General features: G+C 49.3%; 1 protein-coding gene across 1 annotated transcript in view; it reads right to left on the minus strand.

The window, feature by feature from the left end:
• The window catches only part of GRK7 (G protein-coupled receptor kinase 7), a 30,824-nt gene extending 18,693 nt beyond the window's left edge, over window positions 1–12,131 (minus strand). The window contains exons 1-2 of the mRNA XM_058548986.1: window positions 11,520–12,131; window positions 9,776–10,213 (exon numbers count right to left, since the gene is read on the minus strand). Of these exons, the coding sequence (XP_058404969.1) occupies window positions 9,776–10,213; window positions 11,520–12,131 (1,050 nt within the window). The remainder of the gene's footprint in view (window positions 1–9,775; window positions 10,214–11,519) is intronic.
• Between the last annotated feature and the right edge of the window lie 1,111 nt (window positions 12,132–13,242).

The raw sequence follows: 13,242 nt of genomic DNA on the forward strand, positions 1-13,242 counted from the left end.
CACCTAATAAATCACTATTGACACTCCCTCTCCATTACCCCATTTCCAAACCATCACAGAGGCCTATGCGTTCTGCAATCTCTTCCCACTTCTCCCGTTGCGCTCCGGCTCCACCTCCCCCTCTGGGGGCTGAGCTGCCATCATCTCTACCTGGATTACAAATGACCGAGATCCACCTGAATCCCTTCTGATCTGTTCTCACTTCAGACGGAGGAAGTTTTTCAAAACAGAATTCTAAGCACGTTGCCCCCTTGGTTAAATCCTTTCAAAAGCTTTTCTTAAGCAAAAAGCTGAAGTCTTTAACACGGCCTATGATGCCAGGTGTGGTCTGGCCCCTGCCACCTCTCTGGCTTCAGTCGAACCACTTTTCTTCTTGCTTTGTGCTTGTCATTTCCCCCAAAGCAGCAGGTGCTTTGCACTGGCTAGTCCCATTGCCTGACATGCTGTGCCCCACCTGGAGTGGATACCGTGGGCTCTGCCCAGATCCCCTCTCCAGGATCGCTACCTCCACTCCCCAGCTGCCGGGACCATGGCTGGCCTCCAGTGCAGTCGAACAGGGCCCTGTGCTCAGAAGCAGCCCTGTGCTGGGGTTTAATGCTGTGCCGAAGCTGTCTTGACAATTTTTGAATTTGTATTTTGTAAGTTAAGTCCAGTGAGACGATGTTGCACGCGCCCAGGTCCCGGAGCCTCGGCTCACACACAGTCCTGTCTCCCAACATCTTCCTGCCTCGCAGCAACGGGTTCTTGGCTGTCTGCTCCCTGTCTCTGCTCAGCAACTGTTGCTACCCTGTGTCCCCAGTGGGAGCCTGGACTGGAATGCAGGCAGGGTTGGGGTGTGGCCCGTGCTTCCTCAGGTCCAGTTGTGGGGTGGGGCCCTGGGTGTCTGTGAGGGTCTCCACTCACCCCTTGTGTGTCCTCGAGCCTGAGGGAGAGGGACATTAAACAGCAAATAAAAAACCACCATGACTTGTTGAAAGATTGAGCATGGAAGAAAGGAGACAGCTTTTTCTTGATATTTGAATAAGGGGCCCCACATTTTCACTTTGCAATAAGCCCTGAAAATTATGTAGCCAGCCCTGGCTGGGACCATTGACTGCTGCTAGCTCACAGCTGTTCCCCTCCCTGGGAACTGCCCTGTGCAGCAGGGAACTGCCTTGCCTAAGCTGCCCCCTTCTGGCAGCTGGCCAAGGTTACTGACTGGCTTGTGGAAAGATACAAAAGCCTGTACCTCACCTCGATTTGGGACAACTCTGAAGGGCCATCCCAACTCCAGAGCTCGCTGAAGGATTGACTGAGGTCTTAGTTCCACCCCATTGTGGGTCAGCTTCTCCCTCTGCCCAATCCTGCCTTCCTCATGCACGTGTCTCGTGAGAGTGCTCCCTAATGAATCTCCCACATGCAAATTTGTCTCGGAGTCTATTAGCCCAACCTACGTCCCTACTCCAAATACTTTGTTGAGTGAATTCCCATCTGTCCTTTTGATATCAAGCAAACTGTATTTCCCCTGTGGTTTACTCTCTGATCCTCACACATTAAGTCAGATCCTCCTTGGAAAGCCCCATAGACTACATCTACACAGCATTTATCATAATCGAAATTTTACATTCATCTGAGTGATTATTAAGTTCTATTTTCCCCACTAGACTGTAAGTTCCATGAAGGCAGGAAATCATGTCCATTTTTGCTCATTGTTCTATCTTTCATGTTTAGCACAGTTCTGGCATCTGGGACTGCTCAATGAATATATGTGGAATGAATGATGAGTGAATGAATGACTGCCTTTTGAATGAAGGAATGTCACAAATAATTCCAAGACTGTAATGAATATTTTTGAATTCCCTTAATAGTGGTAAACACTTTGAGGATAGATTTGAAGTTTTTGTAGTGGTCAAAAGTTACTAGGAACTAAATTTAGTTAATGATAGTGGTTATAATTTTGGTGGAGACATATGTGTGGCCGTGAAGAGACCAGGATGCCTCTCCTGTGTGGTTCATTAACTGGTTCTCAGAAGTAAATTCTCAAAGAGAAAAAATTTTGGAGCAGGGTCATAATGGTTGTGTTGTATGTAGGTATTAACTTCCAATGACACACATTCAGAGATCTTTCAAAAATCACTTATTCAGTGTGTCTCTAGTGTTATAATAGAGGCTTAAAAGCAAATATAATGCCCAAACTCCATCACCCATTATCCCTCTGAATGCTAAGGGTTGGCCAGAGGCTTCAAGATAGGACTAGGTAACCAGGTCACAAGCTTCTGAGTGGCGGTTCTAACATCATTCCCATTCCCAACAAAACAGCAAGTTTTAAGGACTCATGTTCCATAAAATCTGAAGATCACTCTTCTCCACAAAGAATGCTGACATTGAAAAATCCCAGCATGAGCCCGACTGCCCAATTTTCCTATTATATGTTTCTAGAGTCTCTAAAAAATGATATGAGTTAGTTTTACTGCGTGCATGTAGATGTCAGCTGAGACCAGGCCAGAGTGCTCATTGCATTTACTAACGTGGACGTAGACAGTGGCTGGACCACATTTAATTACACTGTGCTGATGTGTGGGAGGCTGGCTCTGAGACGTTAGCCACATCACGCCCCAGGTAGGTTGGAGTGCTCCTTTTCTGAAGTCTTGATTGTCAGAGGTTCAACTAGGCTTGTGGTTGGTGTCCATATCAGACCAGACCGAGCAAGGTTTGCTGATGTTATCACATGCACTTCTTCTGTCTGAGTTTTACTGGGTGGGGAGCCTTTATAGTATTACAAACAGACAGAACCATAGGCCATGTTCTGTCCTGTGTGTGACCTTAACAAGGTGGAGTTGAAACAGTAAAGGCTCTTGAATGTGACGTACCTAGGTTCACATCACATACTAGCAATGTGACTTTGGGTGGGTAACAACCTCTCTGAGTCTCAATTTCTCCATCTGTAAATTGGAGTTAATAATATAGTCCCTACCTTGTAGAAGCTTTTCGTAAAGGATCTAGATCCCATCATCCCTTGATTAAGGGGTCAGACATCTTCCGAACTTTTCCAACCATGGAGGTAACAGAGGTGATTAGGAGCATCCACTATTTTTACCTCTTGACATCCATTTCCCAGTCTTTTCCATCCTGATTTTCCTTTGGAGAACACATTCCTCTCCTCTCAGTCCATGATATTTCCATGGGACAGACCTTCTCCCTGGCTCCTGGGAACGGCAGTGATCCAAGCCTGCCTGGCGGAGGTGGCTGTGGCTGGGCATGTGACCTGAGTTGTCTGTTGAGAGTCTTCCCTGGGAGTGGTGAAGAAACTACTGTAAAGAAGTGCTTTCTTCTCACGGGGTGCTCAGTTGGTAGGAGCTGCTGGTGGCCTCTCTGCGGGGAGCCCCTGCCTGAGAGTGAGGCCAACACTGGAGAGCAGAGGGGACAGAGGGAGAGATTCCGAGGGACACTGCTCAGACACCTGGAACAGGCCAAGCCTCTGGGCTTCTTAGTTATGTAAACCACTAATTTCACTTTCTTAAGTAACTTTGTTTTGTCCTGTAAGAACCCTGCATAATAATCCAGTAAATCATAGTAACTTATTCCATGTATTAATCTTTAGAGTTCACAAGTTCTTTCCTCCAAATAATTCAAAGACTATCTCACAGATTCATAAAATCTTAGAGACTAGAGATGTCCTGAGGCCTGCCTGTGATGGCAGACACAGTGAATCAGGGATAAGTCGGGGACAGGGACCCAGATTTCCTGCCTCCTGGGCCAGTGCCCATAAGCATCCCTGCCTTTCCTCCTGTGGCCGCCACAGTCTGTCTCAAACTTGGGCAGAGCCGCCCTGTGCCTTTCCTCCTGAGGGGTCGCCTTTCCTCAGTCGCCACATTCTAGGAGTGGTTCTGTGCCCCACCTGCCCTCTCTGCTGAGGACAGCCACTTTTCAAGAGAAGTAAGTACAGCTGTGGGTCTTGATGGAGCCTAGGTGAGAGGCTGGGGGCCGAGCTCCGGACATAAGACTGCTCAGTGCCCAGGGCCCTACCTCAACCCCATTGCCTCATGTGTGGATCATTACAGTAGCTCCTTGCGGGTTCCCCTTTCTCCCCAACCCCAGTCTCTTTCTTCTTCAATTCATCTTACATAGTGTCAGAGTCATCTTCCTAAAGAATCACTCTGGGGACCGGACCCGAGGTGTAGTGATTAGGTTTGGCATGCTCCACTTTGGCAGCCTGGGTTTGTGGGTTGAGATCCTGGGCGTGGACCTACACCACTCATCAGCCATGATGTGGCGGTGACCCACATACAAAATAGAGGAGGACTGGCACAGATGTTAGCTCAGGGCTAATCTCTCTCAAGCAAAAAGAGAGGAAGATTGGCAACAGATGTTAGCTTGGCGTGAATCTTTCTCACCAAAAAAAAAAAAAAGAATCACTCTGGTCATTGCACTTTCCTGCTGAAAAACCTTCAATGGCCCCCTACTGCCTACAGAGCAATGCCCAAACTACTTCATCTCCTGTCCCCTGAATTGCCTGAAAGGACCCGTGCCCCTCCAGGGAGGCCGGTTCCTACCTAAGGAAGAGCTACCCACTTGGAAGAATTTCAAATTCTATTACAGGCTCAAGTTCTATGATGACAGATGGTAGGCCTTCTGAGCCCTGCTGAAGGAAAACACTGTCCCTCTAACAATGTCCAGCACCTTGCTATCTTCTCCATTAATTTTGATGCTATCATCCAAAAAATCTTTCCCCTAGCTACCTTCCTTTATTAATGACTTGTATGAGTTTTCTATTGCTGTGTAACAAATTACCACAGACTTAGTGGCTTAAAATAACTCCCATTTATTAGCTCACAGTTCCGTGGGTCAGACGTTTGGGCACAGCATGGCAGGGTTCTTTGGTCAGGATCTCACAAGGCCAAAGTCAAGATGTGTGCCGGGCTGCATTCCCCTCTGGAGCTCAGGATCCTCTTCCAAGTTCACATGGTTACGGCAGAATTCAATTTGCTGTGGTCGTAGGAGTGAGGTCCCTGTTCCCTTACTGTCTGTCAGCCAGGGGCAGCTCTCAGCTGCTAGAGACCACCTACATTCCTTGCCACATGGCTCCTTCCCTCTTCAAAGCCAGCAATGGTGTACTGAAGCCCTTTCGTGCTTTAAATTTCTGACTTCTGCTGACTCTAACCTCTACACCCATATCTATCTACCCTCTACCCACTCACATGCTTAGGTCAGGCCCACCTGGATAATTTCTCTTTTGATTAACTCAAGGTCAACTGATTAATAACCTTAATTACATCTTCAAAAGTCTGTTTTGTCCTATAATGTAATATAATCATTGGAGTGACATGTCCTCATATGCACAAGTCCAGCCCACACTCAAGAGGAGGAGATTATACAAGAGCAAGGATCACTGGAGGTCATCTTAGAATTCTGCCTCCCACACTGTGGTAACAATTATTCTCTAGTTTTAATGCTTGTGTGAGTTAAGAAGCTGAGTCAGATTTCCTAATCCTTCTCAATATTTTTTTCCTGGGGGCTAGTGTGACAGATGCTCTCAGCTCACCCAACCCCTAATCTCACTCCTCTTCCCCCTTACCATGCCCTACAACAGAGGCTGGAAAATGAAAAACTCTCTTTTTCAGGCTCCCTTGCAGCTGGAGGTGAACACATGGCATCGTCCCAGCCAATGGGATGTCAGCAGAAGTCTGCTGACATTGCTCCTTTCTTCCCCTTTCTTCTGTCCTGGAATGTGGACTTGATGTTTGGAGGTGCAGAAGTCATCTTGTGGCAAGAAGGAAAAGACCAGGAGATTTTTAGAGGCCTCGGCCCTGGAATTGTTGAGAAGAATCCGGTATGCTGTTATACGTAGCAGAAAGCAATCCTAACTTACACAAGACTGCATGAGTAGCTGAATGAGAAGTCCCCAAAGCTGTGATGCCTTAACTTTTCGGGAAGGGCTGCACAGAGTCAGTGCAGATACCAACCTTTATAATCAGGGTGATTTTTCCTTCTCACTTCTTCACAACGTTCACAGTTATTCTTTTGTGTGTGTGTGTGAGGAAGATCAGCCCTGAGCTAACATCCAATGCCCATCCTCCTCTTTTTGCTGAGGAAGATTGGCCCTGGGCTAACATCTGTGCCCATCTTCCTCTACTTTACATGGGACGCCGCCACAGCATGGCTTGACAAGCGGTGCGTCGGGGCGCGCCTGGGATCCAAACCGGCGAACCCCAGGCCGCCGAAGCAGAGCGCACACTTAACCACTGTGCCACTGGGCCGGCCCCAACACAGTTATTCTTTATACAATATCTTGACATCAAACAATGTTAGTGGTCACAGAAGCCCTGTAAATATGTCATTTTTCACTTCTTGTGTGCAACGTTGTGAGTATAATGATCTTAAAATCCACTTGGGGGCGCAGGTACACGCGTGGGAGCTGCCGTAAACAGGGGATTGAGGGGCTTTGTCTTGCTATAGAGGGGTAGGCAGTGAAGGAGGGAGGCTTTCCTTCCTTCTGTCTTTCTTTTTATGTCTTCCAATCTTGCTCTCCCTGACTAACACTAAACATGAAAGATAGAACAATGACTTTCCCCCCAACTCCTCCTGACGGTCCCCTGGGCTTCAGTGGCAGGCCTGGGAACTGGGGCATAAGACTTCTTGGATGGGGCAAGTGGTCTAAACCCTGAAGTTTGGTCTCATGGGACAGAGGGGGACTCAGGAAAGGCAAAAGAGCCAGAGGTCTCTAGGCAGTAAACGTCTCCACCAAGTGCATCCGTTACGAGATTCCCGCAGGTTCCAAGAGAGCCAGAGAGCTGGACGTAGGAGCCCCTGAAGGAACGGTGGCCCACGAGCAGAGCTGGAGGAAGACTGGGATTTAGAAGAGAGAGACAAAGCTGTGTCTCCTAAGCCTCCAGCCAGGGGGGGATATATCGCCCATCAGCATGACGCATGCACAGGGGACACTCAGAAGGAGCGTTTCTGCTCTGCATACCTGACAAGACAAATTCAAAACCCTGAAGCAATGCTTTTCAGGTTTTCTGTGCACAGACAGCATGGATTTACGACATTGCTGTTTCCATAGCAAGGTCCCAAGGAGGCAAACACTCTGCCTCCTCCCCCTCCTCGCCCTCCTCCCCACCCACTTAGGAGAGTGTGGCTGAAGTCCTCCATTCCGCACTGCCTCTTGCTCGGCCGCTCCTCCACATTCAGCCCCTCCCTTCCTCCAGAACCAGCAGTTCCTCTCCTGGGTCTTGTCTCAGCATCTAAACCTGCTCCACTCTCCCTGCCTTAGAACTCCATTCTCCTCCCTGTGTCCCCCTCTAGCGACCAGCCTCCCTCCTTCCTTAGTTTCACTGCCTACTGCCAGCTCAATCCAACCTCCACAGTGGGAGTTTACACCTTGGAAAGTGCTCTTCCTGAGGACACCGTGGTTTCCTAACGGCCAAACCCCGCAGACCGTGTGACCTCTCTGCAGCATTCGGCAGTGCTGACCCTCTTCTCCCCAAAACCTCTTCTCCTCTGGATCCTGTGGCAGAGGCTGCCAGTTACCTGCTCTATATCCAGCCTGTCTTCTGCCTTACTAACTAGAACTTCCCTCTCCCCCTCCAAAAAAAAAAGTCATTTATCAGCTTCTCCTACAGATAGGGGTGGCCAGATAACAGCTCCAGCCAAGGAGATTTAAATGGAAGCTGTCAGATGGGGCTTCCAGGAAACCTCCTTAAAAAGAGGCACACTCAGCTTCTGTGTGCATGCTCATTTACTCATGACCCTTTCTTCTTTCTCCTGCCTGGAACATGGACATGATGGCTGGGGCTAGAGCAGCCATCTTCTAACACATGGAAAAGGCCAAAAATCACAGAGACATTGATCCCATCATTCTGCAGCTACTGAACTAATGCCAGCCACTGCTTATCTCCACACTACTTGTTACATAAGAAAAATAAACCCCTGTCTTGTTTAATCCACTGTTATTTGGGTTTTCTATGATATGCTGCTGAAATCAGCCCTTAACTGATACAGCTCCCATGACTATGCCTCTCCTGCCTCTCCTCCTACTTCTTTACCCTCTTCAAGACCCCTCTTCTTCCACATCCCCTACATGTTGATGTTCTTCAGCTTCTGTCCCTGGCCATCCTCCGTCACTATCCCATACGAATCAGTGGTGTCTGGTGCTTCCCAAGCCATGGTGACTCCAAATCCTGACGTCCAACCCAGATCTTTCTCCAAAGCACCAGACCTATTGGTCTAAATGTCCAGTGGACATCTCCACCTGCCTGTCGCATAGGAGCCTCATATACAATACAATCACAGTTGAACGTGCCAGCTTTCCCACAGTTCTGCTCCTCTTTCTGGTCACTGGAGCTAGAGACTCTCCCCATCCCTCACCCTCATGCTCAGCTGGTTCTGAAGTCCCATCAGGTTCTTTCCAATAGCTCCAATTTACTCCCACTTCTTCGATCCTACCATTCTCTACAGCACCTGGGCCAATGCATTAGCCTCAACTAGCTCCTCCGCCTCCCATCTACCTTCCAGACTGGTCTCTCAAAAATGCAAATCTAATCACGGCATTCCTCTTCTTAAAACTCCTCACTGGCTCCTTGCCCCCACAAGAAAGCATTCCAATGCCTTTGCATGGTCTCAGCCCTGCACATCTTGGCAGCACCCCTTCCACTATAGCCACACGAAATCACCTGCACTTTCCCAAACTTGCCGTGACTTTTCTCACTTCCTTGCATGATTGTTCTCTCTGCCTTGTAGAGACAGAGAGATTGTTCTCTCTGTCTTGTAGAAATTGCAAAAATAAAGTTTTAGGTGAATATTTAAGAACCTGACTTGGGCCCTTGTCTTCCTGGGGAATCTCCCAGACACTCAGTGGTAAAGACCCATCAGAATTCCAGAGATACTGTATTGTTGACTTAACATAATTGCTTAACTATAATTCCCTTTTTAATCAAAGAATTTTCTGCACATCACTTTGTACTAAATTGACCAAAATAAACATAAGTTGCCTTTGTTCTCTTCTATATATTTTCATTTAAAATTTCACCTTTTTTTCTTTTTTTGTGAGGAAGATCAGCCCTGAGCTAACATCCATGGCAATCCTCCTCTTTTTGCTGAGGAAGACTGGCCCTGAGCTAACATTCGTGCCCATCTTCCTCTACTTTATACGGGACACCGCCACAGCATGGCCTGACAAGCGGTGTGTCAGTGCACGCCCGGGATCCAGACCCAGGCCGCCAGCAGCGGAGTGCGTGCACTTAACCGCTATGCCACGGGGCTGGCCCACTAAAATTTCACCTTTATCCAGTGTAAAACATTCCCCCATACCGCACTCAACAGGAAAGGAGGTATTTACTTTAATGTGCCAAGTGTTAGAAGGTTCTTCTTTTTCTTTTTCTTGCCCTATTAAAGTTTACCTTCTAGGATTCTGAAATTTCAGGGCCCAGCCCCTAAAATTTTCCAGAAGAGGAAACTAAAGCTCTATTGACTCAGGAACATGGCACTAGGGGGGTGGTTATTGGTGGAGCACTGCTAGACCCTAACTATGGATTCAGCTCTTGCCATCTCACCATGAAGGCATCTCCAGTCCACAAAGGAGGCTCCCCTCTGCCTCCAATGAGAGGAGCAAAGTAGCCCCCAAACAGCCAGCTAAGCTAATCCTCTTACACCACTCCACTTAAGGCAAGATGACAACATAAGGGCTTTAGGGAAAAGGAAATTAGAAAAATTACATCCAAGGCTCTGTAGCCTTCAATAGCCCTCTCCCCTCCTCTCTGACTCTGTGCCCCATCCTTGGGGCACGTGAAGAGCCACTCACCCTCTGGGTGATGGGCTTGCCATCCTGGATCTGCACGGCCAGCCCCAGGTCAGACAGCCTGCAGTTGCCGAGGTCGTCCAGAAGCACGTTCTCAGGCTTCATGTCCCGGTAGACGATGCCGAGGGAGTGGAGGTGCAGCACTCCGCAGGTCATCTGGGCCGAGTAGAAGACCACCCTGCTCATGGGCAGGCCCCGCGTGCCCACGCTGTAGATGTGGAACTTGAGGTCTCCCCCGTTCATCAGGCTCATGACCAGGCAGAGATGGGACTTGCTCTCAAAGGCATAGGCCAGAGAGACGATGAAGGGGCTGCTGATCCTCTCCAAGATTTCCTTTTCCGAGAGAGCCATTTTCTCGCCATTTTTCTTCTTCAGCCGCTTCTTGTCCAGTTTCTTACAGGCGTACATCTTACCAGTGTTTCTCACCTGGACAGCACATACCTTAAGGAGAGAAAGAGAGGGAGAGGGAGAGGAAGAGGTAGACGTAAACAGGACTGGAGATAACAAGGAGAGGATAATGCGAGGCGTGGAGGGGCGGAAATCAGCAGAGGTGAAAAGATGGCAGGCTTCTGAGAAAAGAGAAGCTGTAAGAAGCGTTCTTTAAGAAACAGCTGGGACCACAGTGAGGGTCCACTTCACCCCCACTAGGTGGGCCATAATTAACAAAAGGGAAAATAACAAGTGTTGGTGAGGATGTGGAGAAATTGGAACCCTCATGCATTGCTGGTGGAGTGTAAAATGTGAAAGAATTTGATGGTTCCTCAAAAAGTTAAACATAGAATTGCCATATGACCCAGCAATTCCACTCCTAGGCATATACGCAAGAGAAATGGAAACAGGTATTCAAACAAATACTTGTACACGAATATGCATAGCAGCACTGTTCACAATAGCCAAGAGGTGAAATAACCCAAGTGTCCATCAACAGATGAATGGATAAATGAAATGTAGAATACCCATTCCATAGAATATTATTCAGCCATAAAAAAGAATGAAGTACTGATAGATGCTACAATGTGAATGAACCTCCAAAACATGTGAGTGAAAGAAGCCAGACACAAAAGGTCACATATTGTATGATTCCATTGATATGAAACATCAGAATAGGCAAATCCACTGACACAGAAAGCAGACCAGCGGTCGCCAGGGCCTGGGAGGAGCGGGGAATGGGGAGCAACTGTTAATGGGGTGATGAAAATGTCTTGGAACTAGGTGGGGGGATTGTTACACAACACTGTACTGCACTAAATGCCACTGAATTGTACACTTTAAAATGCTTAATGGTTAATTTTATGTGAATTTTACCTCAAAAATTTTTTTTCTACTTTGAAAGAGCTGAGCACAGCAGTGGTGCAAAATGAATTCTCAGTTTTACTTCAAGATGAGTGTGTTCTTAGATATTTGAAGTTTTTCTCAAATTACCTCCATTACCGCAATTAAGGGGGAAGGGAGATCTCCCATCATACATTGCTATCACTCTCCAAGTGTCCAGGGCATCTCAGACTGTTCCCGGCGTGGGCCCCATGATAAAGCCTCTTGGCCAATTCCACATGTCGTCTTTCCTGTGCCATTCTCATTTTATTTCACATGGTGACCAGAAAGAAGAGGTGACAGCCAGCTAAGAATGCGCCACATGTGGCACTGAAATCACTTCTAACCTCCCTTGAGATTAAAAAAATATATATATATATACACCCGTTTATGCTGTTTACTTCACCTTGCAGCCCGGCTACGCAGAGACACTCACCTCCCCAAAACCGCCTTTCCCCAGCACCCGGAACTCAGTGAAGTAACTGTCTGACACTGGTCGCATCTCAAAGACTTTCCACTGCAGAAACTTGTCATAGAAGGGGCTGGCCAGGAAATCGCGGAAGGGCTGGTCCTGCAAGAAGGCCATGGCCTCGGCCTTGGCCAGCGCTACTAGGCCCGCTCGCTCTTCATCGCTGGTGGCTGCTTGGCACCTGGTGGCCAGAGCTGGGCTGAGGAAGGGGTGCGGGTGCTCTGGGGCCGGGGCAGCCGCGCAAGCGGCCACCAGCCCCCGCAGCGTGCTGTCCTTGTCGGGGCCCTCCTCAGCCAGCTCCCAGCCCTGCGCCTCCTCCAGGAAGGCCACGGCCTCCTGGTACGGGGGCACGGTGGCCAGGAAGTCCCGGAAGAGGCGGCGGCCGATGGGCTGCTGCTCGCACAGGCCGTGGAAGTCCCGCGGCAGGGCCCGGCGGATCTCGGCGCAGCTCTGCGGCCCGGGCAGCATCAGGCCGCGGCGCCGCCGCTGCAGCTCCCTGCTGTCTCCCTCCGAGGTCTTCCGAGCCTGCAGGTAGGCCGTGTTGGCGATCAGGTTGTCCAGGCCCCCCATGTCGACCATGGCTGGGCACAGAGCGCGCTCCCCAGGGGAAACCAAGGAGGGATGGAGGCCCTTGGCGGGGACTGGGCAGGTCTGGGGGCCAGCTGGCCGGTTTCTGTTCTAAGGCTCAGAAACTTCCGGGGGATTTACAGCGAGTCCCCCGGTCTGCGCGTGGGACTGGTGCAGGGTGCAGAAGGAGGTTTCTCTTGTAAGAAGCTTTGCTGGCTATGTATAGCCGGCCAGGGAAGGGCACACCACACGGTAAGCCACCGCCCACCAAGGCAAAAGCAGCCTGAAGCCCCTGCAGGGTCCACTTGCTCATCATGGGGGCCTTGCCCCATGCACGCCCGCTCCCTGAATTCACAGCTACCAGTTTCCCAAGGAAGGGAGCCATAAGAAGGTGGTGGGTTATTTGTTGCTGACGGCAGTATTTTAAACTGTTTCTAATCTTGCATGTTCCCTAGCAGGCTCAAGCTCTGTAAACTCTGAGGAATCACAGGTCAGGAAGAGGAACTGTGAGGAGGTGGAGAGGTTTTCTTCCTGGTGTCTGGCAGCCCGATGCAGAGCAGGTTACAGAAGAGAGTGCTCATGGGCCTTTGAGTCCTGAAGCATGTTCCCAGAGGCCCTCGGGGACTCAAGCGGTGGCCCTCAGAGCTGGCTGTGGCTCTCCCACGGCTGGTTGCACCCTGAACAGCCTGCAGAGATCCTGGAGCTATAGCTTTCTAGTTCTATAATGTCCCTGGGTTAAAAAAAGAGGGGAGGTCACCTTGACCCAAAACGTCCCATGCAGTGACATAAGCAGGAAAAGTGCACCACTTCACTGCACAGTGATTGAGACTGTTCTGAGGGCACATCTAACAAGTGGAATCCGAATACAAAGGGGCCTTGGGTTGAGACCCAGAGCAGAGAAGTTTCAGACATGGCCCCTGGTCATCTTTGCCCACGCAGACTCCCTCCTGAAGCCAGGAAGCTTCCCTCCACCAACATCACTCAGAGCCGTCCCAGACCACGACCTCACAAAGAACAGAAATTGGTTTAGACAGAGATCAGGCTAAGAACCTCTGCTCCAAAAATAACACTGTGTCCTACAGGGAAAGAATACTCAGGCTTTTTCTTCACAAAGCAAGGCTTA

Source organism: Diceros bicornis, chromosome 2, assembly GCF_020826845.1.
Source record: "Diceros bicornis minor isolate mBicDic1 chromosome 2, mDicBic1.mat.cur, whole genome shotgun sequence".
In the NCBI taxonomy this organism is placed as follows: domain Eukaryota; kingdom Metazoa; phylum Chordata; class Mammalia; order Perissodactyla; family Rhinocerotidae; genus Diceros; species Diceros bicornis.